The 24,174-nt window shown below is 47.1% G+C and overlaps 1 protein-coding gene across 7 annotated transcripts in view; it reads right to left on the bottom strand.

Moving 5' to 3' along the window:
• Nucleotides 1-24,174, bottom strand: part of BCAS3 (BCAS3 microtubule associated cell migration factor) — a 372,839-nt gene that overhangs the window by 5,240 nt on the left and 343,425 nt on the right. For 3 of the 7 annotated variants that reach the window (XM_062592657.1, XM_062592658.1, XM_062592664.1), the window contains 2 exons: nt 20,621-20,788; nt 12,934-12,999 (listed from right to left, as the gene is read on the bottom strand). In XM_062592657.1, the coding sequence (XP_062448641.1) occupies nt 12,934-12,999; nt 20,621-20,788 (234 nt within the window). Of the gene's footprint in view, nt 1-12,933; nt 13,000-20,607; nt 20,789-24,174 lie in introns of all 7 variants that reach the window. The other 4 variants (XM_062592659.1, XM_062592661.1, XR_009960449.1 and 1 more) reach the window with 3 other exon arrangements.

Here is a 24,174-nt window from a genome sequence, read left to right as displayed (position 1 = left end):
AGCAGGGCCGGCAGGACCATCCCGGCCGTGCACATCCAGCAGTGCTGGAGGCCTGGCAGTGCCCAGGATCGCAGAGCAGGGCCGGCAGGACCATCCTGGCCGTGCACATCCGGCAGTGCTGGAGGCCTGGCAGTGCCCAGGATCGCAGAGCAGGGCTGGCAGGACCATCCCGGCCGTGCACATCCAGCAGTGCTGGAGGCCCGGCAGTGCCCAGGATCGCAGAGCAGGGCTGGCAGGACCATCCCGGCCGTGCACATCCAGCAGTGCTGGAGCCCTGGTAGTGCCCAGGATCGCAGAGCAGGGCTGGCAGGACCATCCCGGCCGTGCACATCCGGCAGTGCTGGAGGCCTGGCAGTGCCCAGGATCGCAGAGCAGGGCTGGCAGGACCATCCTGGCCGTGCACATCCAGCAGTGCTGGAGCCCTGGCAGTGCCCAGGATCGCAGAGCAGGGCTGGCAGGACCATCCCGGCCGTGCACATCCAGCAGTGCTGGAGGCCTGGCAGTGCCCAGGATCGCAGAGCAGGGCTGGCAGGACCATCCTGGCCGTGCACATCCAGCAGTGCTGGAGCCCTGGCAGTGCCCAGGATCGCAGAGCAGGGCTGGCAGGACCATCCTGGCCGTGCACATCCAGCAGTGCTGGAGGCCTGGCAGAGCCCAGGATCGCAGAGCAGGGCTGGCAGGACTGCGGCCACCAGTTGCCCACAGGGGCTACAGGCAGGTGATGTTTTCCCCCAGCTTGGACACGCGCTGCAAGCACATGCTCAGTGAGGGGCTGCGCAGGTGGTTTCTGAAGTTCTGGCTCCTTCGTGATGGCTGTACAAACCAGATGTGGGTGTTCACAGGTCACCCTTTGGTGACCTGGGCCCTCACCTCCCACCTGAATGAAGTCACGTCTCTCTCCCTGCCACGGTCGGACAACGCTCAGCTGGGCCCAGCCCCACGGGGAGGTGCCACTCGTGGGACTGCAATCTCTGCGGCACGGTGGACGTGACCCCGCAGGAACGATCACTCCAGCCTTGTGGCCGCTGCTGTGGACCAGCCTTTTTCCACGGTCCCGTCGTCCCATCTGCCCTGCTGACCATGCCTCAGTGCCGCTGAGCTCGCCCAGCCCCTGCGGAGGGGCAGGCCTTCTCCTCCAGTGGCTGAAGAGTGCCCGGGGCTCTTGGTAACTCAGAAAGCACTGGAAGCTCCAACACGTTGCAAAGCAAACGGCGGTCACCCTGCATTCGGCCTGCTTTGCGCAGGTCTGCCGAGAGCCAGCAGCAGCCGCCCCCGCTTCCTGCAGCGCCTATGACAGGCTGCATTTGTTGCATGCGGGAGAAACTGAAAAAGCCTCACATGAAGCATCATTGCTTTCTGCTGCCGTTTCTGAACACCATGCTGGAGCCTCACATTTGTGTCCCTTTGTGCCCCTGAAGTCATGCTCTGTCTTCACGCAGTTTGTGACCCAGGCGGGGAGGAGAGAGGGAGGAGCTGCGGCGGCAAAAGCCTGCGATCTCCAGGTACACAGCAGAGCGCACCAAGCCCCGTCCGGCCCGCGTGTGCCTGCTGTATGTTCAACCCCAAAAAGCCCCAGGAACTGTCAAAGGACTACATCAAATCTAGAAAGGTACAAAGCCCTGCCAAGCTTAAATGTGAAACCATTTTATATGGCACATTAATTCAATGCCTGAAGAAAATCTATATAGCACTCTTTTGCCCGGAACACTCATAAATTATGCTGCCTTTCTTATTTGTGCTCTCTCTGGAGTGGTCCACTCGAAGCCATGGTATCTCCTTTATGTCTACTCAAAAGTCGCATCTCCAGCGCATTATTTCTTCTAATGGTTTTTCCTTTCTCTCTGTTTGCCTTCCCCTACAACAGGCTGCTAAGCACAGTTTCAAAATATCCTCAAAAATGATTTGCTGAAAGCGCTGACCCTTTCCTCTACCTGCTGAGAACCGCACCAACTCCTGCACGGCACGGCCGAGACGGGGCCGGGATAACGATACAATGACAGCCAGCCTGACGTGTCGGGCTAGCGGGGAAGCAGCAGCAGCTCTGAATACAAGAATTATTCTTCATCATCTCAAACTGTCACAACACATTACGCTCAAAGCCTCGGCTCGCTGGAGGAGTGACCCTGCACTGAATGGGAGAGTGCTCGGGGAAAGAACTAATTGTAGCCTCTTTTCACACGTCAGTCACTTTTCACAGCACCAAGCCTTTCAAGCTCAACTAATGTCAAGTTCCCTTTTCCTTTTTCTGGGCTGAGTATTTCTGATTTTTTCAGCATGGCATTTTTAAAGGAACAAGGTCTCTGGCAAGGCACGAAGCTGGGGAGGGGCGGGAAGGAAGCGTCGGGAGAAGGCACACATCAGAAAGCCTATTGGACACTGACGATTCGTTAGGAATTACACAATTAACAGGGAGGAATGCAGGAAGCGGGGTAATGGCCACGAGGGCTGGGGGCCTCCCCGGCTTCATTTCCGTCGCTCGCTGCAACGGCGTCGCCGGGCTCAGCGCGAGCCGCGGGGCCGGCCGCGGGGCCGAGCGAAGCGAGGGTGCCGGGCTGCTCCTTGCTCCGCGGTGGGCGACCAGAGGCAAGCGGCTGCTGGTTAAAACCGCCGAGCTGGCTCGCACTTCTGCGCTGCCACGAGCAGTTTCTGGATGAACACTTAAAAGGCCCAAATTAGAGCCTCCTTTCTAAAATGAAAGATAATTTCTTTCATTTTAAAGAGAAACGAGCAGACTCCCTGCAGATACACTTTCCAAAATGACAGCCGGGTCTGCGCTCGCAGACAGACAAATGTAAGGGTGCTTCAGGCCTTCCTGTCTTTAACCAAAATGGTAAAATATGTTGTGGCAAGGACTACTTTTTACTCTATTTTTGTACAATGCCTATCACAGGGGACTTGCAGAGCTGACGGGGGCTTCCAAGTGTTACTTATTAACTGTAATGAATAATAATTATGTAGCTTCTGCCATCTGGATTCTCATTCAAAATGATCCTACGCAAAGCGAACACTAAAAGGCAATTTCTGTTAACACAATGGAAGCCTTGAGGATCTCTTAAACTGTTTGTAATTTACACAACGCTCCCTAGTGAATGGACTAGTTAAACATTTTTGTTTTGCCGATCGCCACAGCAGGGAAGGGCCGCGCCGCTCCCGCTCCCCTTCACGGCGACGCGCGCTTTCAAACCCAATCTTTCCGCGTTTAGACAACGTCCCAAACTCTGCCGGACGCTTTTGGCGCCGTTACCGTAGGAACATTTACTGCTGCCATCACGACCAGCCCCCGCGGAAGCCGCCGCCGCGCCCCGCGCCCGCTCCGGGGTCAAGGCACGCAGCTGGACCGGCGCGGAGCGGCGCCGCCGGTGCGCCGTCGTGCCTCCTCCCCGGGGTACTCACCCCTCTTTCAGAGGACGCCGTGCTGGCGGACGGGAGCTCCGGCTGCAGCTCCGCGAGGCCGAGGGCCGGGGCCGCAGCGTGGGCTTTGGCCGCGCGGAGCCTGCGGGCACCCCGCCGCGGGCCGCGCCGCCGCCGCCGCCGCCGCTGCCACCATCACCGCTGCTGCCACCGCCACCACCACCACCGCCATCACCCATCACTGCCACCGCTGCCACCGCCACCACCGCCACCGCCATCACCGCCACCGCCATCACCGCCGCTGCTGCCACCGCCACCACCACCACTGCCACCGCCCATCACTGCCACCGCTGCCACCGCCACCACCACCACCGCCACCGCTGCCAGCTCCGGGGCCAGGGCACGCGGGGGTTGTGCGGCAGGACACTGCTATGTAGGTGAACACAGACCTTCAGTATTACATCGTACTGAAGCGGAAGGAGTGAATGCTCATTAAAGCTTTTAATTTTCCTAGCTCCTTTTAATTTGAAAGGGCTGAGAATAAACTTCTGGGCAAGCCTATTTTGTTTTCACGTTGCTCTTCTCCCGCGGCCCCGGCGCCACGGGGCGCTGCCCAGCCGGCGCAGTGCCTGCCGGCCGCGGGCTCAGCCCGCTGCGGGACCCCCCAACAGCCACTTTACAGCACTTTACAGACTAATTGGGGGAAGCAGATTATTAGAAGTCGGTTAAATCTGCTCTGTGCCCCAAACCCCGTGCCTGCCTCTGCCCAGGGCGGAGGCTGCCCACCTGCACCGGCTCCCCGGCGCTCGGCAAACCGTGGAGGCAGCTAGCAGGACTGATGTCCCGTGATGCTTCGCGTGGCCATGATAGGACTGCTCCTAAGAAAGACATTTTTTTTCTTTTTTTTTTCAAACCAGCAGTTTGGAAAAAAAGAGACATTCAAAAGAGGAAACGTAATACTACAGCATTTGAACACTGAAAATCAATCCCTATATTAAAACCGTTTCATCGTGCTGCAATCTGAAAGATGTCGAGACACCACAGGAGCAGCTCCATTAAATTTTCAGAATAAAAAAGATTTGCACACACTGCCTGAGCATCTTCTCTGAAACCAGAATTCAGTGGCCTATGTAAAATATTAGTTACTGTCAAATTATCTTACAATAACCCTAACGCTGAATCCGCACAGAGTTCTTTAACACGATGCACTTGGAGATGAGACCTGGCATGTTGGAAAAAAGGTGGCAGGATCTCGCAAGGAGATGGGGAGGCAGAGAAGGCACAGCACAACCTCGGGAAAACAGACTGAGTCTTCTGAACATCAGAACCCCTCCGAGACCACAGGTTTCACTTCTAGTGCCTTATTTCAGCGCTAAGATGCCAAACAACTAACGCTTACAAAGTCGAGAGGACATCTGAACTTACAGAAATGTCTGGATTTACTTTAAGCACAAAGAGATTGTTGAGATACGGACAAAATATTTTCATGCATGAACTTTTAAAGAATTCTGTCTACAAAAAAAAGAAAAAAACTTGTTGTGTTTCCTTAAAAAAGAGAAACCAAAAAAGCTCCATACAGCTTGATTCCATACAGTATGAGACCCAAGACTTCGGCATCTAGCCAGACTTGACTCTGAACATTTTATGGAAGGTTAAAAGTGCACTAGATAAAGGCCCAGCATTTAGAGAGACAGTATTCTTCATGATAGGCACTTTCACAATGACTGCAGTGCTTTTAAAAAATAATCTCAAGTTTCCTTGAGCTGTATATTTTTGTAAAGAGGTTTAGGATGTTTTCCTACATAAATGGCACTTCAGAAGGATGAGTTGCCCATTTTAGTCAGTATGTGAAATATCAAAAATTAGAACAGTGCAACGGTTACGAAAAACACATTTCTCCAGCCTATAAACATAACATAAACCTTCTAATTCCTTATGCAAGATTTCCGAAAGAGTTTCTAAAATGAATATGCAGATATGGTTGTTTTGCTTTAAAGGAATTCCCTTCTACCCCTTCTTGAAAGCTTCAGTATGCTGCTACTATAAATCCTATAACGAACCTTATATGTACCACACGCTTTCCTGTGTGAGCCAGTGCATATACGTTTTTTAATGTATTTAGGCAGCATTATCTTGTATCTTCAGTTACGCAAGCAGCACATCTGTGTGTATCAGACCAAAAGCATTCACAGAGAAAACACTGTATTAAAATTCCTGGGTTTGGTCTCTCATTCCCAGGGTTATGGGAGTGCCTCGGATTGCTCAACAGTGACCCCTCCGTCAGCCGCTGCCTCCGCGGAGGAAATACAAAGTCAAAGGCAGTCGGCATGTTCCCGACACCTACCAGCTTCCCGCCTGGCCTTCTGCGCTGGCGGGCTCTGGCTCTCGCGCGGACGTTGGCCGAGATGTGCAGCCTACCCCTGCCCTTGCAGCCTCCGCGTCTCTATCCGGCCAGGCCCAGACCTGAGAACCTGCTTCTGCGCCTCCCCCTTCCCGTGACCTTCAACGGGAGCCGAGGGCACTCAGCACCTCGGAGACCCGGATCCCGTCTCGAAGACGGCTGCAGCAGCCCCGGGCGCGCGAACGCGACGGCCCGCACCGCTCTAGGGGTGCCGAAGTGAAGCCCACTTGCTCTCCCGTGCTCAAGTGAGCGGTCTTAGCGAGAAAGCTGGGTATGGAAGAGCTGCTCGGACATCAAAGTAACAAATATGGTGATTACCTCACAGTCTGGGCAGCATTTCACTGATAGGCAGAATCAGGGATTTCAGACATGCCTAAACCTCAAAACTTCAGCAATTTCTTTCATGTCTAAGACTTAGTTTTTCCCCTCTTGTGATGTTGCCTTGGTTATTGGATCTCCTTAATAATCCTCATTTGGGAAAACAAGGCAACATATAACTCGCGAGGAGGATGTCCTCCGTGCCTTCGGCGTGTGCCTACGTGTGCGTCTATGCATATGTGTGGGCAGGCTTATGTGTGCCTCACAAAAACGTACTGCTGAGTTCATTTTAAAAGGATAATATTACAAAGCAATGTAATTCTGGCACAGCTTCTAGTGCTTCTGGCACAAAGTGGCCTTTCTGGGCAGCGAGGAAAGCTACTGATAGACGGTGGGCTGTCTTCCTGGCACAGACTGATGTGGAGGAGGAAGCTAGAACGGACTGGAATCTGGGTTTGATTCAAAGGAGAAGTTGAAAGTTTGGGGGGAGCAGATGCTCAGCTGGTCCGAATCAGAGGAGTTCTGCTGAAGCATGTGCAGCCGCACAAAATGATGTCACCACGGAGCCAGCCTCATCTGCTCATCGAAATGGTTCAAGCTGCCCGAATCTGAAAAACTCAGGTGAGACTCTCCTGAGAAGAGGTTTTCTCCTTTAATTTTCCCCATGCTACTTCTAGTGTCATTGAGAAACTCAAACGCATCCAAATAATTCTAGTTCCAAAGTTAACTGATTTGGTCAATTCAGTCAATTATTTTAAAGATTACATTGACATTGTCGCTTTGAGCAGATCAATTTTCTGAATGCAGGGCTCATTTTAAGAAGCACTCAGAGCTTGTAGTAGTATTCTTAAAATCAAGTCTCTACCTAGGCTGAGGATGGACTGTGCCTGGAGAAACAACAGGCCAACCTTGTGGACTCACTCCTTGCAGGACTGCTTGAGGCTGTTAATACACTCTGTCTTATTTATATAGCTCCAAATTCTTATGTTAGACATAAATATGAAAAAGCCTTGACATCTGAAGCTTAAGTGGGCATTTTGTTAATGGGGTTGTTCAGTACAATAGTTTGCATTTGTTCTCCTGAAACCAGAGGACCACTACTGAAAGTAAACTGGACATTTTCAATTCTAAAAAGTTGTAGTTTAAAAATTGTTCAAGTAGTGATTCTAATATATTTTACCTTTTCCGTTACCCTATTAAAAATACCATCAAAAGTGTGAGTGAGCTGCACACTATGGAGAATTGTGCAGCAGAGAACTCTTGTGTGAAGCACAGCAAACCTAATAGCAAACCTAGGCATTCCTGCAGCTTCATCCCACAGTGAAAGCAAGTTAAATCATCTCAAGCTGTTCAGATTCAGCTTTGTATTTCGGCATCTGGTAGTAGAGTTAATATAACTACCTGCTCTTCACATTGCATCTATTTTGCAGACTTCTCCCTCACGTTTTGATGGGTGACCAGCCACACTTCCAAACGGTAAGCCAACTAAGTGACGGCAGAATACTGTCAAATATAATCTGAAGATTTTCTTTTAAAGCGTGCTGATAAAACTAGCCCTGAGTGCAGGCAAACAAGTGTGTTCAGAGCTCAGCTCTGGGCCTGTCCCTGCACCACTCACCCGCTCCCCGGCTGCCTCTGTGGCTGCAGATTAGGGAGGAAGGCTACTAGGTTAACTTGTCTTTTGATTATCTCCTCCAAACATCATTTCCACTCGACAAGCCGGCCTCAGTGTCTGCGAGCCCAAGGGGAATAGCTGCTCAGCGAGGCATGTGCGCGGCGGCCCTGACAAGAGGCGGGAGAGCCCGGCGCTGGGAATGCTCTGCTCCGGCCGAGGAGAGGATCGGGGAAGTAACACACGGCAAGGGGAAAAGCTCCAGCGCGCTGCCTCGCACGCAGCAGGCGCGCTGGCGGCTCCCCGCACGCCAGCGAGGCGCTTGCCGCTGCCCGCAGCCGCTCAGGACGCTGCCGCCGTCGCGCCCCCGAGCAGCCGGCTGGCGCTGCCCGCGGTGCCGCGCTGCATGCCGTGCCGCTGCCCGGGCCCGCCGGAGCACCGGGGCTCAGCCCGGCCGCGCGGCCCCCCGGCACCCGCCCGCCTCCGGCCTTCCCACCAAAACCGCCCTGGGAACAGCCAGGGAAGTGATGCCGACCCTTTGCCTTTCACAACACCATCCGCTTTTGATGTAAACACAGAGTTCATGTTTTGGGCAGATATTGGGAAAGTCACTGACCAAGGAAATAACAAATAAATACTGGGAAAAAAAAAAGAGATGATTTTTAGCTGTGGCGGTATTCTTGGAAAATGGGATAAAATATCTCTCACAGAAAAAGCCAGCAAATAGTTTGCTTCCTGGAAACAGCCATTTTCCCAGCGTGATGGCTTAGCAGAGTTTCAATAAGCAGCTGCCATCAGCCAGGGCTAGACACTGCAAAATTCTGTATTTTTTCACAAGGCTGAATAGTTGTTACCACCTATTTCTATAAGCATGGAAAACTAATTCCTTCATCACTGGCACATGGGACAGGGCACATTCAGACCACAAGGAAGCTGCACACACTTGATATGATGGGAACCGTCTTGGAGAAATCTCAGCGAACCAGAATCTGCTAATGCCCGAGCGTTGCAGAGCACAGACTAACAGCCAGCGAGCAACAAAAGCAAAACCACCTTGCCTGAAATGAAAGAAATGCAGAATATAAACAAACAGCGGAAGTGGAGAAAAAGCTACTTACATTTTCAAAAAGTTTAAATCTTTTTTCTAAATTAGCTCATGCATTACCAAGTATGTAATAACAAACAATGTCATTTAAGAGGGCATCAGCAAAAATACAGGAAAATGCAGCAGGTCTACTTTACCTTTTTGTCTATTCCTTTTACCTCAACATCTTTTTCATTTTTCATGGAAGAACAGATAACTTTTACATAGCAACATTTTTAAAGAAAGAACATGCCTTTGGAGGTTTCTTTCTGAAACCACTTAAGGGGAATTCTGCAACAGCCCAAACCATGTCTGCCTTGTGCTGGGACGGTAGCATAGATGGTTTTTCCACGTGCAAAATACTTCCAACCAATTTCTAGTTTGCCTTACTACTAGCTTTCTGCCAACAGCTTGTGCGTACAATATTTAGCAATAACAAACAGAGTAAGATAAAAACTGCTGCAGCTTGAGAAGTGAGCTCAGGATATGATTTCTCCTCACCGGATGCCTGGAAGATGTCACTGAAATTCTCCCTCTCTTAGTGCAACCCGTGTGGAGCCAATATGAACTCCCAGCAAAGTGCTTAAAAACCCATTATTTATAATAACTGTTAAATGATGAGACATTGTTTACCCAGATCGCAAGATAAATTCTCACTTACAGAATGCTTGCCTGACTGTCCTGAACGTCATCTGGTTTTTATTTAAATGCAAAACGTAATTAGGCTCTCAATAACACAGCAGAAGAATTCAATAAGATAGGGCTTTTCACTTACAGTTTAATATTAACATTTTCCCATAAATGTTAATGAATCAAAGTCTACTGTTTTATATATTATCCATGGTGGGGAGACAGCAGGATAGGAATAGAAGGAAAGATAATATTTCCATACCACAAATTACAATATGTACTTCAAGGAGAACTACCCCCACCCAGCACCCTAGGACCTGGCCACAGCGTGCTTCCTCCCGGCTGCAGACACCAAACCTTGCCCTGCTGGCTGCACTCCAAGAGGCAGCAGCAGTGCTAGGCGAGAGCTCCTGGAGTGCAGCTCATGTTTGCTTTTTTCTCCTTTTCCCCTTGCTGTCTCTCCCTCATCCCGCTTTCTGTCTGACCATCTCCACTCGATACACTCCATGCATCAGCTAGCCGACAGCTTAGCTGTTAAACAGGGATGTGGGCCCAAAGCCCTGATGCTCTTAGACTCCAGTTTGGATAGCAGGGCTAGATTATCAGAAAAATCAGGCTGCTTTTTGTCAGATACTCTTTCAGAGAAATGTATGGGGGTGATGAGAGGTGATGGCTTCATAGCAGACAAAACTGCAGACTACAGTACTCCTTTAGAAAATGATGTGGCACCTGAACGGACGGAAGATGGTCTTTGCAGTGCGGCTCTGCTCTGGTGTAGGTGGCTTCGGTGGCACTTTAGCAGCCCGTCAGGGCACTCCTGCCTCTCTGCAGCGCTTCCCAGTGCTGCAGCCCCCGGGAGCAAACCTAGCAGCGCAAGAGGGGCTCTGCGGCTGAGAGGAGGCAGAGCAGCACGGCCGAAGGCTTGGCTCACGCTGGCACACGTTAATTGTTTTAGCTTCTGACTTTCCATTTATGGATGAGGGTTTTGCTGTGTTAATGTGTATTTTGCTGTTTGGTGACTCATACTTCATTGTCTCTCTCTAATAAGAAGTGCTCATTTAACAGTTTGGCTACTTAACAATTTATTGCATAAATGGGTTTCCATTCTGTAGCCTTCTCCCCCATCTCCCCTAACGAGGGCCATGCATACTTCATGAGAGCGCCACTCTGTAATAACCTTGGCTATCTTCTGCTCAGATCCAGGGGAGAGAAGACGCCCGTGACATCAGTGTGATGCTAATGCTCTAGCGGGGCACGAAGGGGAGTCTGCAAATTGGCCGTGCGTAGCTTTCATATAAAGCAAAGCCCCAGCTTGTGAAGAGGTAATGCAAGACGCAGAGCAGACGTGAGCTGCATGGCGAGCGCTCCGACCCGCCAGTAGCGGCGTCAGCCCCGCAACCCACGCCGGAGAGTGCGGGCCTTGCGGCGGCCGGCGGCGGCCGCCCACCTCCCGCCCCGGCGGCGCAGCACGCCCCGGGGCACCGCTCGCCTCACCCGTAACACGAGGGGCGCGAAACACTGCACTGTCATTTCCCATCACTTTGGTATCTCCACTGTCCAGATGGCAAAACTGAGGCAGAGAGAGAGGGGCCGTGGCGCAAAGCAAGGGAGCAGCCGAGCCGATCGGAGCCCTCGTGCCCTCCCACGGCCAAGCCCGGCTCTGGGAGCCGGCCCTGGCCCGCACCTGGCGGCTGCACCCAAGAGCCCTGCTGCAAAAACCAGCCAAATACCCCCAGCGCCCCGCTGCAGGGGTCCCTGTGCCGGGCGGGTGTGTGAGGAGGAGGAGGAACCGTTTCGTCCGAGCTCTGCCGTGGGCAACGCCGTCGCCTCCGCAGCTGAAACAGGCTCACGGAACCGCGGTGAAGGTAGCGCTCCTGCCTCACATGCTGGTAGACGAGGGCTCTTACTAAGAGACAGATGCTTGCCATAACGTGAGTTACATCTTACGTCAAAATATCACACAAAGACTCCTAAAAGGAATAACTCAGTAATCAAAGAAATTAGAGATGGGCAAGTCCTATACAGCTGTCTAGTCTCCTGCACCCTGCTCAGCGCAGGACCGGGCTGTGTGGGGCGTTCTTCAGATCTTTGACTTTTAAAGGGAAGATTTAATAAACATGAAGAAACGTTTCCAAACATTTAGAAAGCCCTAAATACCAGATTTCCAAGCCAAGCTGTACAAATAGAAAATTATTTTAGAAAACTGTTAAAAATCAACAGCTTTTGTGTGTACCAAAACACATGCCTTGAGCAGCAAGAATCACTTCATAGGGTTGATACTGCAAACCAAGGAGCTGTAAAGATGCTCAGCCCTTTGCAGAATCAGGCCTAAATGAATACCTACCACAGCTCTCTTCTTGTTCCCACTGAAATCAATAGCAAAAGCCTCAGCAATGCAAAAAGCTTAACGCTTTACAGGGTACTCAGTGAAACAATCAAACGTGAGCAAAGCCAAGCCCAGCAGAATGGAGTTTTACATTTTCCCGGGAAGTGCTGGAGGACTGCAGTAGCAGAATTAATTTGCTTAATCATTAGGGAAAAAATAACAACAAAAAAAATCCAACACAATAACAAATCTCTAAGGAGAAAGGGAATCGTTTCTCTGTTAACTACCTTGACACAAAGCCCTGGAAGAAAAATGTCCAGTTCCAATAATGTCATAACCTGATTAGAGCCTGCACAGAAGAGCTAAAACACTTGCAGAACAATGAGTAAGAAATTAAGTTTCAAATTGAGTGCTGGCCCTATCTCGTGTCACTTCTTTATACTCTAGCAGAAAGGACACTGCTGAGCACATTTCACATCCTCCAGCCTGAGATGCCTAGATGCAGACATCATTTAGTCATCTCATATATGTTTTTTCCCATTTCTTTCTCCAGGAGGAATGACAAATCTAGAAATGTGACTGCACTTTGTTTTATTATGATATTGATTTTTCCTGCAAAGGGAAAGCGCATTTATCCCCTAGGTCTGTGTGCTGGCAAGAAAGGGTTAAGAAAATGTTTATCACAAAGCTGGCTTCAGAGTTGAAAGTAATGTGATCAGTAATGAATTTTGTGTTACATTAGGTTGTATAAATGGACAGACAAGCGCAGACAACAAGTGGCCAGGAGTCGGGGCTAATCTAATGATGTAAAAATAGAGACAGCACCAATTATACTTGGGGCCAGCTCAGAGCTCCTGCAGGGACTGCAAATGAATAGGTACAAATCAAATTACTGACTAATAGACGCACTACAAGAGAGGGCAGTCAATGCTAAATACATTAGGGCCTTGTGACCTCTCTGCTCTGAACAGCAGAATCCTAAATTTGACTTAAAAAAATCAAAGAAACTCTTGTTCATTTAAAGAGAGAAATAGAACAATGTTATTTGTGAAATGATTTGAAACACTCGGATATTTTTTGTTTTGTTCGTCTATGGCCACACTATGTATGTAACCCCAGTGAAATCTGACAAAGGGATTACTTTTAAAACTAGAAGAAATATTCTTTGTGCAAAAGTAAAGACTTGACAACAAAACAGTTATGTTACATACCAAAACATTTCAAAGCCATGTGCCTCTTTGTGGTGGTGTTTTTTACTGCTACGTCACCGGCTGTGTCTGTATCAAAAATAAAATATTTCTTAAAAAAAAAATGGTTTAATAATAAGAAAATTAAAAGGAATCTCCCCAAACCAAAACTGGTTATAAATAAACACAGTTGCCCAAATTCTTATCAAATGCATAGAGTCAGAGCTGTCTCTGGGTATCAGCACTCTCTTTAGAGACGTCAGCAGACTTTTTCCGCAAACAAGGAACCTCAGTTCACACCAGAGCCATTTGTAGTATCAGCATTCATTCACCCCCCCCCCAACCATGCCTGACCCAGGAAAAACTCCACCAAAAAAATCCCGGCGCTGCTCCTGGCGCTCTGCGCACCGCCCCGCAGGGCCGAGGCGGAGGCGACCCACTTGGCAGCGCTGCGCCCTGCTCCGCCGCCCTCCCCGGCCCAGGTTGACAAGTGGACAAGAGCCAAGACCGGCGGCCTGGGAAATAATTAGAGAGTTGAGAAAGCGCTCGCTGGCCCTGGAAGCTCGGCGCCGGGCCGGCTCGAGGGCAGCCCGCGGGGAGGCGCGGCAGGGCGCAGAGGAGAAGCCCACGTTACGGCGTTTAGGTGTTTAATGCCCTCGGCATGTGCGCGTGCCCTGGGAGGAACGTGCATGGCACCTGAGCACGAAGGCAGCTCGGCTCTGCCGTGACAGAGCCTGGAAATAAAAAACCCAGACATTTTTGGAAAGCTCGGTCATAGCTGTCGATCTGTGGCGGGTAGCACACGTCGGGGTGCGGGCTCAGCGCGGTGCTCGGGAAAGCGACCCCACGGGTGCTGCTGCCGCCCATCATCGCCCCTTGCACTGCCAGCGCCGGCTCCGGGGAGGGCAGCGCTGCAGCCCCATCCCCAGGGAGTGCTACAAAAGTGCCTGGAAGAGTTACCCTGCTGCGTGTTGCATGGAAAAATCACTAATAAGAACATGTTAAAACAACACCAGCCTGTGCATGCTCTTCTCATTCAGCACTTTAAAAAATGGTGGCTCTTAAAGACCCTTGAAATTTCATTTCTTTTAAAAGAGTCTCATTGTAATAAGCCTTTTGTAGGAAGAACTGCATTGAGCTCTGAGACTTATTTAAGGGGTAATTTAATCTCTGACCCTGGGATGAATATTCCAAAAGTTCAAAGGCTGCTTTTAGCATTGGTGCTATTTGATATGCCAGCGTGCTTGCTGCCCAAGCTGAGTCGGCATTGAACCTATGCAGAAACCTTATTGCAGAAATGCTCTTCAGAGGGAAAATCAATTGCTCTGTGTTGCTGCATTCCCAGATCCCATGTCCCAGTTAGAATTAAGGTAAACTGGGGGGAGGGCGGGGGAATCATCTTAGTAGAATTAAAAGGAAGAGGAAGGAAGGAAAGGCACTGATTCAAACTCTATCTCTACATAGGGCTAATCCTATTCTTGAAACCAAATGTACAGATACTTTTCTGTACTGGTGGCTGCTCATCTCTCAGCACAGCTTCTGATGACAGGCATTTTCTCTTTTGGAAAAAACCCAGCATCAGAAGGTTTTTCCTGTGCCGGGATCAGAGGGACCATTCCTTCCTCCTTGCAGGCAGATGAACACCCTTCTGACCTGAACCAGGCATGCAATAAAGCGTGTGACTTCACTTCTTGTCATGAACTTCAGATCTAGACCCAGGCCACAAATTTTACATAAACGTTTCAAAAACTTCCCCTTGCAAAGCTCAGAGGTGTCAAGCCCTGAGTTTGGTTGAAGCCACTGTAAGCATCTGAGAGCCAGATGGAGCGCGCGCCTTCGGAGGGAGGTCAGCTTCCCGACCGTCCTGCAACGCAGAGCCACGTTGCACTAGGGGCCGGTCTCCACCAGCACGTCAAATTAGCTCCACTTACTCACGTTCCATTAATCACATTAAAGAGCTTGTTTCAAAATACGAGCTTCATTCATCGCATTACAGGTTTGTTCCTGAAATTTGGGAGGAGTCTGGAGCATTTCTGAGGAGGGCCATGCGCAGCTCTCTGCTGACTCTGCGCCTCGCCGCACCTCTCGTTAACTCTGCAAAGTTGGTTTACAACAGAGTCGGAGTTTTGTAGGAATTTTGAAAGAAAATGAGACGTGCTGCTTTTTTTTTTCTTTACCTGAAACTCTGCTCACATTATAATGGGCTTAAACCACCTCCCTTTAAATTCTATAATAAATCTTCAAATCTTGTGGATTTTCTTGACCATGTTGGTGCCATACTTAAACCTTTCCCTCTGCAGAACTACTGGCACTGCTTCTAAGATGCAAAATTTGGGGGATGTTCTGTACTGTTTCAATACAGGTTTTAAATGGAAGTTCAATGTATTCCTGATGCAAGACTGGTAGAGAAAAATGTTATTTTGTTCCATAAACTAAAGTGTAAACTAAGCTAACATATGGTACTGAACTTCACGATGAATTAAAAAAAAAAAAAAAAAAGAATATACGGCCACAAAGAAAAATCTTACTCTTATATGACTATGGAATAGTTCCAACACTTGTAAAACACTGCAGAAATGTGGATTGGGTATTATTTGTCAAAATAAATTAGATACAACTACAACATTCAGGCAGCCAAACAAATTGTAACAGAGAAGACACAGCAGACAAGCATGAACTGGAACCACAAACTGAACAGAACAGTAAGCCAGGCTCTGCATCTCTAAAGTCACATTGACTCCTACGGCACTCCATCGATCTAGCAGCAGAACCAGGTGTCTGACAGTGGCAGCATCACACACATTACTAAGGAAGTTTGCAGCATTGCCTATCCTGACAAAATTAACCAAATACTTACTTATTTTGCATGTGAGAAATTAATAATAAAACCATGTTAAAATAACAGCAGCAAATGCATGCTCTTCTCACTCAAGCATTTGAAAAAACAGTGACTCTTAAAGACCCTTGAAACTTCATTTAACAGTCTAATTTACTTCATACTTATTTATACTATAAATTCACAACTTTCCCTTGGAAACCTGTGTTTTGCTTAAGTCCTCTAAGCAATTAATGCACTCCTTGGCACCGCGCTGTCTATGTAAAGATGTAAAGAATGGTACTTTTTTGGTTAAGTCATGAAAGTCTACAGCAGAGATGCACCTAGATTTAATATACATTAAACCTTTTGTGCTAAAGAAGGAAGGAGAGGTTGGGACGAACCCCCCGGCGCTGGGCATACCTTTCCTCCTAGCACGGCAGACGAACAGCACTGCCAGATCACGTTCACTTCTGCTGCCCTGCAGTTAGTAGCCTCTCCATGACAGATCCACCGGTTTTCTCTCGAGCCCATGTACATCCTACTGGACACGACCAGGGTGGGGGGCTAAAGAATCTGGATACCTGGGATATGCATCAACCCCACCATGATTTACCTCTACAGAGTCCAACCACGTGAACATCGTGATTTCTGACACCCTCCACAGCCCGGAGTTAAGGTGGGGGAGCGCAAGGGGCAGCTGTCTCACGGCATTCAGCGTATTGAACTCTCACTGCACAGAAACCTGGGATTGTCACAGGAAGTGTCTTCCTCGATTACATCTGAGCACAGATCGTCAACTACACTGTAAAGGCTTGGTCTCCTACTACAGGCTAATTTTCAATTTTATGCCTAGAGATGACCCAAATGCTTTGGGAAGCTTAAGAAATGTACTTATTGATGGACTGCATAAATCAGAGGTTTTACTGATTATAGTTAATTGGAAAGAAAGAACTCTAACCTAGGCTGGCGATTGTTGTATGGTAAGTTTGAGCGAAATATTGTCAAAGAAATTTATTTCCTGGAAGTACAGTTTCATAAATCAAAATACTAGGGTTTTTTTTCTTTCTTTTTTTTTTTTTTTTTTTTGAGAATGCAATGTGAAGCCACGGCACATACTCAGAAACTAAACTGCAAATGTAAATATTGTGGCTGCTGCAAAACAAAGCTTTGCAAGCAAAACAGGTTACTGACCACTAACATTTTGTGAGCAGCTCTTCATTTTTTTTTTTTCAGTTCGAGTTTGACAGAAATTGAAACAGCAAAACCATCTTTTTGCATCTTTGCCAATTTACGCCTTCTTTGGAATTAAATGTGTATCGAGGCTGACAGCTTATGTACAGCAGACTCCACTTAAGATAGACATGGGTTGTCTGGATAATTGGATAACAAGGAGAATAGCTGGTTTCCCAATCAACTCAACTAGCTGTACGACTGGAGTTATCATTTAGGTCACAAGCAAAGTAGATTTTTGGGGGGGTCCTTTTCCAGACCTGGTTCTTCTCCTGTCCACCGTCCGACAGCCCTTGGCAACTAGCCGGAGTCATAGACGGAAAAGACTCATTAGGCCATCCGACTCCTCTCCCCTGCAAATGCAAATCTGTTCCTCATGGTTTTAATGTCCTCTAGTGTGATGTTTCCTACAGAGCTCCTCACAGTGCTCTCTGTGATGGACAGGAGCTAGGGCTACTGAAGCAGTGAGGCACTGCTAACACTGTTTTCAGTAAAACGGGGAAAAACTGTTAATATCTGCTTCCCAAAATGATCTGTGTATTATGAGCATGCACTTCCTCTGCACTACTGTAGCATATCAGCCCTGAATACTATATAAATCCATGTGCCAGCTATGTCCTAACAGTTAAAGCATTAAAAGAATCTATTTATCTCTTGCCATTAAGTGTGTGTCAGGACCAGTTGCACACTTGATAATGTCTCACTATCCATCCTATTTCCCATTTTTTCTTTGTCCACGTAGTGGACCTGAGCACCATGCAGGCACATATATTCACATTCAGCACTCAAAGTTTTTGTTATTTTATGCTTTAGTTCAAGTGAGACTTTGTAGTTTTCATTAAATTTCTGTAAAATGTGTTAAGCACTGTCTGAAGAGAATTCAAGGAGTACAAACAAGGGTTAATGATATGCATAACTTCAACTTAAAATAAGTCATTTTAGGAGTAGTAGAAGAATGTTTATAAATTACCTAATTTTGAGACCAATGCAGAAATACAAATACTGTGTTGGGAACTAGTACCAATAGAGACCAACTACCAACAAGCAAATTTATGGTGCCCTCTCTGCTGAGGTCTTTACTATCATTTCACTGAGGTGAGTGGGCAGAAAAGACTCCAAGAAAGAAAAAGACAGGCTAGAAAACTGCGTTTTTCAAAAATCCATTCAGTTCAGCCTGAGTTGATTAAGATGTTTGGAGGAAGTTAAAACAATCCTATGTATTAGGAACCAACAAAGACACCTCATCTTTGAAGCAGGGGCAATGGTCCTCCAAATTTTTCTGTTTTTATTTATTAACCAGCAGCCAGCTGCTAGTGCTTTGACATGACCCACACTGACAAGTGGCTGGCTGGCAGCCCGCCTCGAGTGGAACCACCCATGCTGTAACTAGTGCTCGCCTACCTCCTAGGCAAGTGGAGCTTTCCAGGCATCATCTGAGCAGCACAGTACTTTTTATGGCTATCTGGTAAGAAGAACAGTTCAAGAGTAGTTAGGGGATGAAAGTAGAAAGGGCATGGGAGTTCACAGCCTTATCAATAGGTTTTCTCTGCTGCATCAAATCATCACATGCCCAAATCCTGAGAAAAAAATGTTAGTGATAGCAAGGATCCTAGGATAGGCAGAAAAACACAGAGTGCAATAGCAATAGTGACAATAGAGTAGCAGGATTAGGTGAGCTGGGTTAATGCTCATGTCACTCACTACTGCACGATGGTGCTTAGGTTTGCCACTTTGAACGGGTGTATCTTTCATACTCCCTATGAACATTATGTATCTGGAGTAAAAGAGCAGGGGGAAGTCTTCTCTCTGGATAAACTTTAGCTCAGTGATGGCATCTCTTTGTAAATAGCTCTGTTTTGTCTTTATATTGATGGACCTTGACTATTGTGAACCTAATCTTATGTCAAAGAACCTGTCACTCACTGATACCAGCTAGGTTGTACTCGTTAACATGGAAGGCAAATCTAGCCCTCTGTCCCTGAAAAAGTTTCTGGTTTACAATATAATACAATATAAAGTCTTCGGGACATTCAGTCATCTTATCCTGGCATATTTAGATGGCTTTAGCTTTCAGAGAGGGTATTCCACTGACATCTCCCCTAAAGTACACTGCCTGTGAGGTGCTGACACATCACTTGGAAGTGGACATCATCCCAAAGTTAATCCTGATCATACTGTGGGTCAGTAAGTAACAACATGTTTTTTGGATGGATGGATGGATGGATGTTTTTCCATCTTCACAGCCCATTTTTCCCTCTTCACAGGGCTTTGAAAACATGACCTGATTAAATTCCACACCACCAAGATGAGGCATCTCTATCCTTATTGCAGTGATGGAGCACCTGAGTCACAGGCAAGTTAAGCGTCTTGTCCGAGGCAACGAGACGGTGAGAATTGGCACCAAATCTGTAACTGTGATCCATACTTAATGTTCAGCCAACCTCCTTCTGTCAACAACCAAATCTTAAAACATCCCTTGAGTCCATCTTTGTTAAGCACTAGCAAATCGAAGGACAGACAGGCTGAAACAATAGCAGTTGGGAATATGAAAGTTGCTTCTGCACCACTCAGCAGCTTGGTTACTGCTATTTGCACCTACATACAGCAGCTTAAACTCTGTTTATTCTCGGCCTCCTCCTTCCCCAAACTGCAGGAGGTGGCAGCAGTATGATGGCCTGCTGTGGGTTACATGCTCAGTAGTGACCAATCTGCTAAGCAAGGGTGACAAATCCTAGTGGGAGAGCCCTCATGTCTTCTCCAGTAGAGCAGTGAAGAGTAGGGAGAGCTCCATGCAATACAACCCCCTAAGCAATACATGAAGGCAACAGCTGACAAAGAAGAGACAGTTTCCACTCTCTGAAGCCTTTCTATAATGTCAATAGGTTGGTATACCCATACATTACTGCTAAAGCTTGCTCTTTTTTTCTTCCCAGGCAACTTGCCAAAACTGTGATAAGCGAGTGGGCAGCTGATGTTAGAAGCTACCATTACTACTAGTTGCTGGTCACAAAACAAATGGTGCATGGATCAAAGATGGACCTAGCCCTTTTACTAGTGGGTATTTTTAAAATAAGTCAAAATTAATGGAGACTATAAAACCACAATAACTGCGCTTCAACATTTCTGAACATTTCCTACCACTGAGCCCCTTCTAAGCAGCATAATCTCTGACGTGCCATTCCATTTATTTAAACAGATGATATAATTTATCAATATAATGGACACTGATGAAGATGGATTAATTTGGATTAAAGAACCAGCACTTCACAGTGGCTCTATTTAGGACACGAAATTAGGATGTGTGTGATGATGACGTTATTTTGAACAGTGTGGGTATGGGCAAAAATTGGCACAAAGACTAGGGTACTCTTGAGCTGGTGATGGGGGAGGAGAGTCCTTATCAGAGCAATACACTAAGGAAGCTTCAAATATCAGTGTTTTTCTTCAAGTAACTTGAGGCTTCTCAAACTAAATCTACGTGATCTAACAACATGTTCTTTTTATACATCATCTTTCTTGCATGAGGTGAGACCCCCACAGAAGTTAATCAATCACAGAGGAAGCAGGCTGAGAAAAGGGGAAGCAAAACTTCAGCTAGTTTAAAAACAAAAATCATCATTGGGTGAGATGTACGTGATCTCTGATCACACCTCTTCTTTGTACCTGTTCCTGATCCCACTATGTCCCTGCTGGGAGATTCACACATCGCATCAGCCAGGCGTTCTCGAAGGCCCTCTTCAGTGTGCTCCATGGAAGACATGTGGCGGAGACCGAAGTTCTCGGGCCAGCTCCCACACACCTCCAGCAAGGTCACGCTCCGGTCAAAGGCACCTTTAACAAACAAACGGGAGATGTCTGGTAGACCTCAGGACCAAACTTCTTCCACATATATAATTTATTGCAATGGTTAATTTGAAAGAAAGAAGCCCTTGCATTTTGAGTTCTGAAAAGCTAATTTCAGCACATTAATTCAAATGTTGACATTAATAGCATACTAGGAGCAAGCAGAGCCCTAAGAACTGAATTGCTCGACCAAGCAGTTGTAAGCAAAAGCATTACATAGAAAATACAGACCCAATTCTGCTCTCACAGTATCAGCGAGTAGTGAGAATCAGGCGTAGTGCTGCTAAAATCAGCCTAATGACACCAAGGTAAAGAGCAACAGAATCAGGAGCTGCACTGCTTTAAAAATGTATGTATGTTATTAAGTACATCCTAGACAACTAGAAATTATTTTTGAAGTTGACTTGTTTTTCACTGGGTTGCTCTTTCACACTCTTCTCCCTTCTCATCTCGGACAAGGGAAACAGCCAAGTCACTTCATCTTTGCTAATGGCCACAAACTTGAGCTACTGTCCCTGTCACATTCTTGTGTAGAAAAGTCCAGCAGTGTGATACCTTGATGAGGAACAGATTGCTTGCTTTCTATTTTGCATATTCAATATGTCTACAGAATGAAAAAAGTGAGCCTTTCTTTCAGTCTAGGTTATATGAGGATTTTCTGTGTTCCTGCACAGTTAAATTTTAGGTCAAATTTGAGCTAAGAGTTTCTTTCATCAACAGTGCTTTACTGAAGATGCTGCCTCTTATGACAGAGTGAGTGTACCTACAGAAGATACATACAACTCTGTAACTTGTAGTTATTTCCTAATTCAAAATAGTAGACAATGTTCTGTTGAATGCAAAAATTAGATTCTGAATTCAAGATCACTTCAAAGTAAAAAATAAAATTATTCTACTTTATTATACAGTAAGTCTTCTGTGAAGGCTTACTTAAATCATTCCCACTTGGAACAAGATTACAGTTATGCTTGTTGCTTCAAGCACATACCATTTACTCAACTATTAGGTAACTGAATATGCAGCGTTTATTGTGCCTGGTTTCTGCCAGCCTAGAGAGGGGAAAAAATGCAAATGCCAATGTTTCTCAAAGTTAAAAGTACATGAAACACGTCCTTGTTATCAGGCCTTTGGTTTTCCCCTTTGATCAGCCGTCAGAAACTATCTACACTTGTGCGCTGTGACTGTACAGCTTCACAGCACACTCTCTGCCAATGACAGGTGGTAATAGAAAGGGTGAGAGACCAAGCCCCGCGGCAGGCGTCCCTTCCTCTGATAACGGCCAAAGTACCGGGTGATAACCGTTAGTAAACACTCGGGCAGCCGGTTAATCCATACATCAGCAAAGAGGGGCAGATAATTTTGAACTCTAATGGCATGGACAAAAGCACAAGGGCTGGCATTCAGGGATTTATATGGGCTGCCATGGTGACTTCTGGCTCCTGAATTTCATCAGCGCACACAACTTTGATTTATCTCTCTGCCTGGCCGCAGAGTAGACTCCTGGCACTAGAAAACCATCAACACTAAAATGGACCTCTACAAAACGGGCCCATGGCTCTTATGTGATACATGCACTTGAACTCTGGATGAATCCCAGTTCGAACCTCGAGCAGGACTGACCAAATATTTCAACTTTCTAATGGGTCTTTGGATTTATAAGGTTACTCCAGTCCACTAGTTTGTTTTAAAGGAAGGCTTCCTGGAGCTTGATTGAGAAAATGCAGCAAGGCCAAGTAACTTCTATTACATTTAAGTCTCCACAACATTTCTATGTTGTCAGCTTTCCTAACTGCAGGAGGACAAGCAAGATGTGGCCTTGTTTAAAGCTTCTTTTTTTACAGCTCCTCCTTATGTGGTTTCATGAGGCCCTGAGACCCTTGCTCAGCTTCCACTCTGACAAGACTCCACTGATTTCAGTCATTTTTGATGGGACTGTTTTAGTACCTGGATAGCTTTTAAAACACAATCCAAAAAAGCTGGAGTGGCAGCGGGCAGCGCTGGCAAGCTCCCGTGCTCGTTCGCTGCTGTGCCAGAGAACGCGGATGAGAAATCTGCTCTTTACTCGTGTCTGCTCTTATTTTGAAAGTGAGAAATGGGAGCATTTCTGCTCCTATAAGCAGACATATGAATAATAAGGCAAATGGTTTTTGAAGCTCTGCCAAGATGACTGCATACGTGTACAATGAGAAACTTCATAGAGTGCCGGTCTCTGGTTCCAGAGATACTTGAGTGAGAGCAAAGGAGACAAGTGTAGCATTACCTCGGCAATCAGGGCCAAGAGCTGCCAGAAGTTCTTAGCAGCAACGTGTGAGGTGCAAGTGTTAATGCACATGCAGGTTCGAGGGATTAACTGCACAGAAAGCTTTCTTGTAAAAAACTTAAAGGCTGGGGAAGCTCTAGTTTTATCTTTCCTCCCTTTTCACTCCTTTTCCATGTTACGTGTCCACCACTGGCAATACGTTTCGTGTCTATGCATCTAGCTGTGATTCACCAGCCACAACTGCACCACTCGGACAGTCCCTTCGCCTTTGAGCAGCAAGCGGTGAGGGCAAAGGAGGTCTGCACGCTCTCCTGCGCTCCAGGTGGTACCGGGCTCCAGAAACTTGGCCTTATTTTAATATACACATTTATTAAATTGGGTCCACATAAAGATGAGCATACAGGATGTGGGAGTATAAAATAAGAGCCTTGCTTAAAACAGAGAGGTCATTTCATTCTGAAAACCCCAAACCACTAGCTCTGCCTGTTTCCAGTGTGAAAAAGCTGTTTCAGGAAAACCAAGACCAGTTGTCACAGACCTTCCCGTTCTTCTTGCCATTGACAACAGACAGCAGATGTATCAAAGTAAAATAATTTTCTCAAGGCAGAATTAAGTCTTGGATGTTTTTATGCCTTGGAAAATTCTTCTGTGAAGTGCATGAAATCACAGATGGGCTGGTTATTCCCCAGGAGCCTTTGGGTGCTTTGTCCTACATACATCATTACCAACGGGACACGAGCTAATGGTATTAAAGTTAAACTGATAGCAGCTAACCATATCTTTGCTATTTATTAAATTGTAATCTCTTTTTCTGGCTGCTTTGCTCTCCCTTTCTCAATCCCAGTATCTCAGTTGATAACGTATCAAATTTCTCATCGCTGGCCAGAGCGAAGTTTACAAATAAATCTCAGCGTAGCATCCTGCCCTCAGAAACCAGAAAAGCCCCAGTCCGGACCTGGCTGCACTGCCAGTGAGGCAAGCGAAAGCCTCCCGCTGATTCAAAGGATTACTGACTGCTTGAGAGAAGGCAGACTTCGGCGGCTGTGTTCACTGACAAACTGCTGAAATCTTACTGACAGCCACAAATACAGGACTGTGATGTGTGAAAACTAGC

This window comes from Rhea pennata, chromosome 20 (genome assembly GCF_028389875.1).
Source record: "Rhea pennata isolate bPtePen1 chromosome 20, bPtePen1.pri, whole genome shotgun sequence".
Classification (NCBI taxonomy): domain Eukaryota; kingdom Metazoa; phylum Chordata; class Aves; order Rheiformes; family Rheidae; genus Rhea; species Rhea pennata.
The sequence above is the reverse complement of the archived record's forward strand: the minus strand, read 5'-3'. Positions and strand labels throughout refer to the sequence as shown.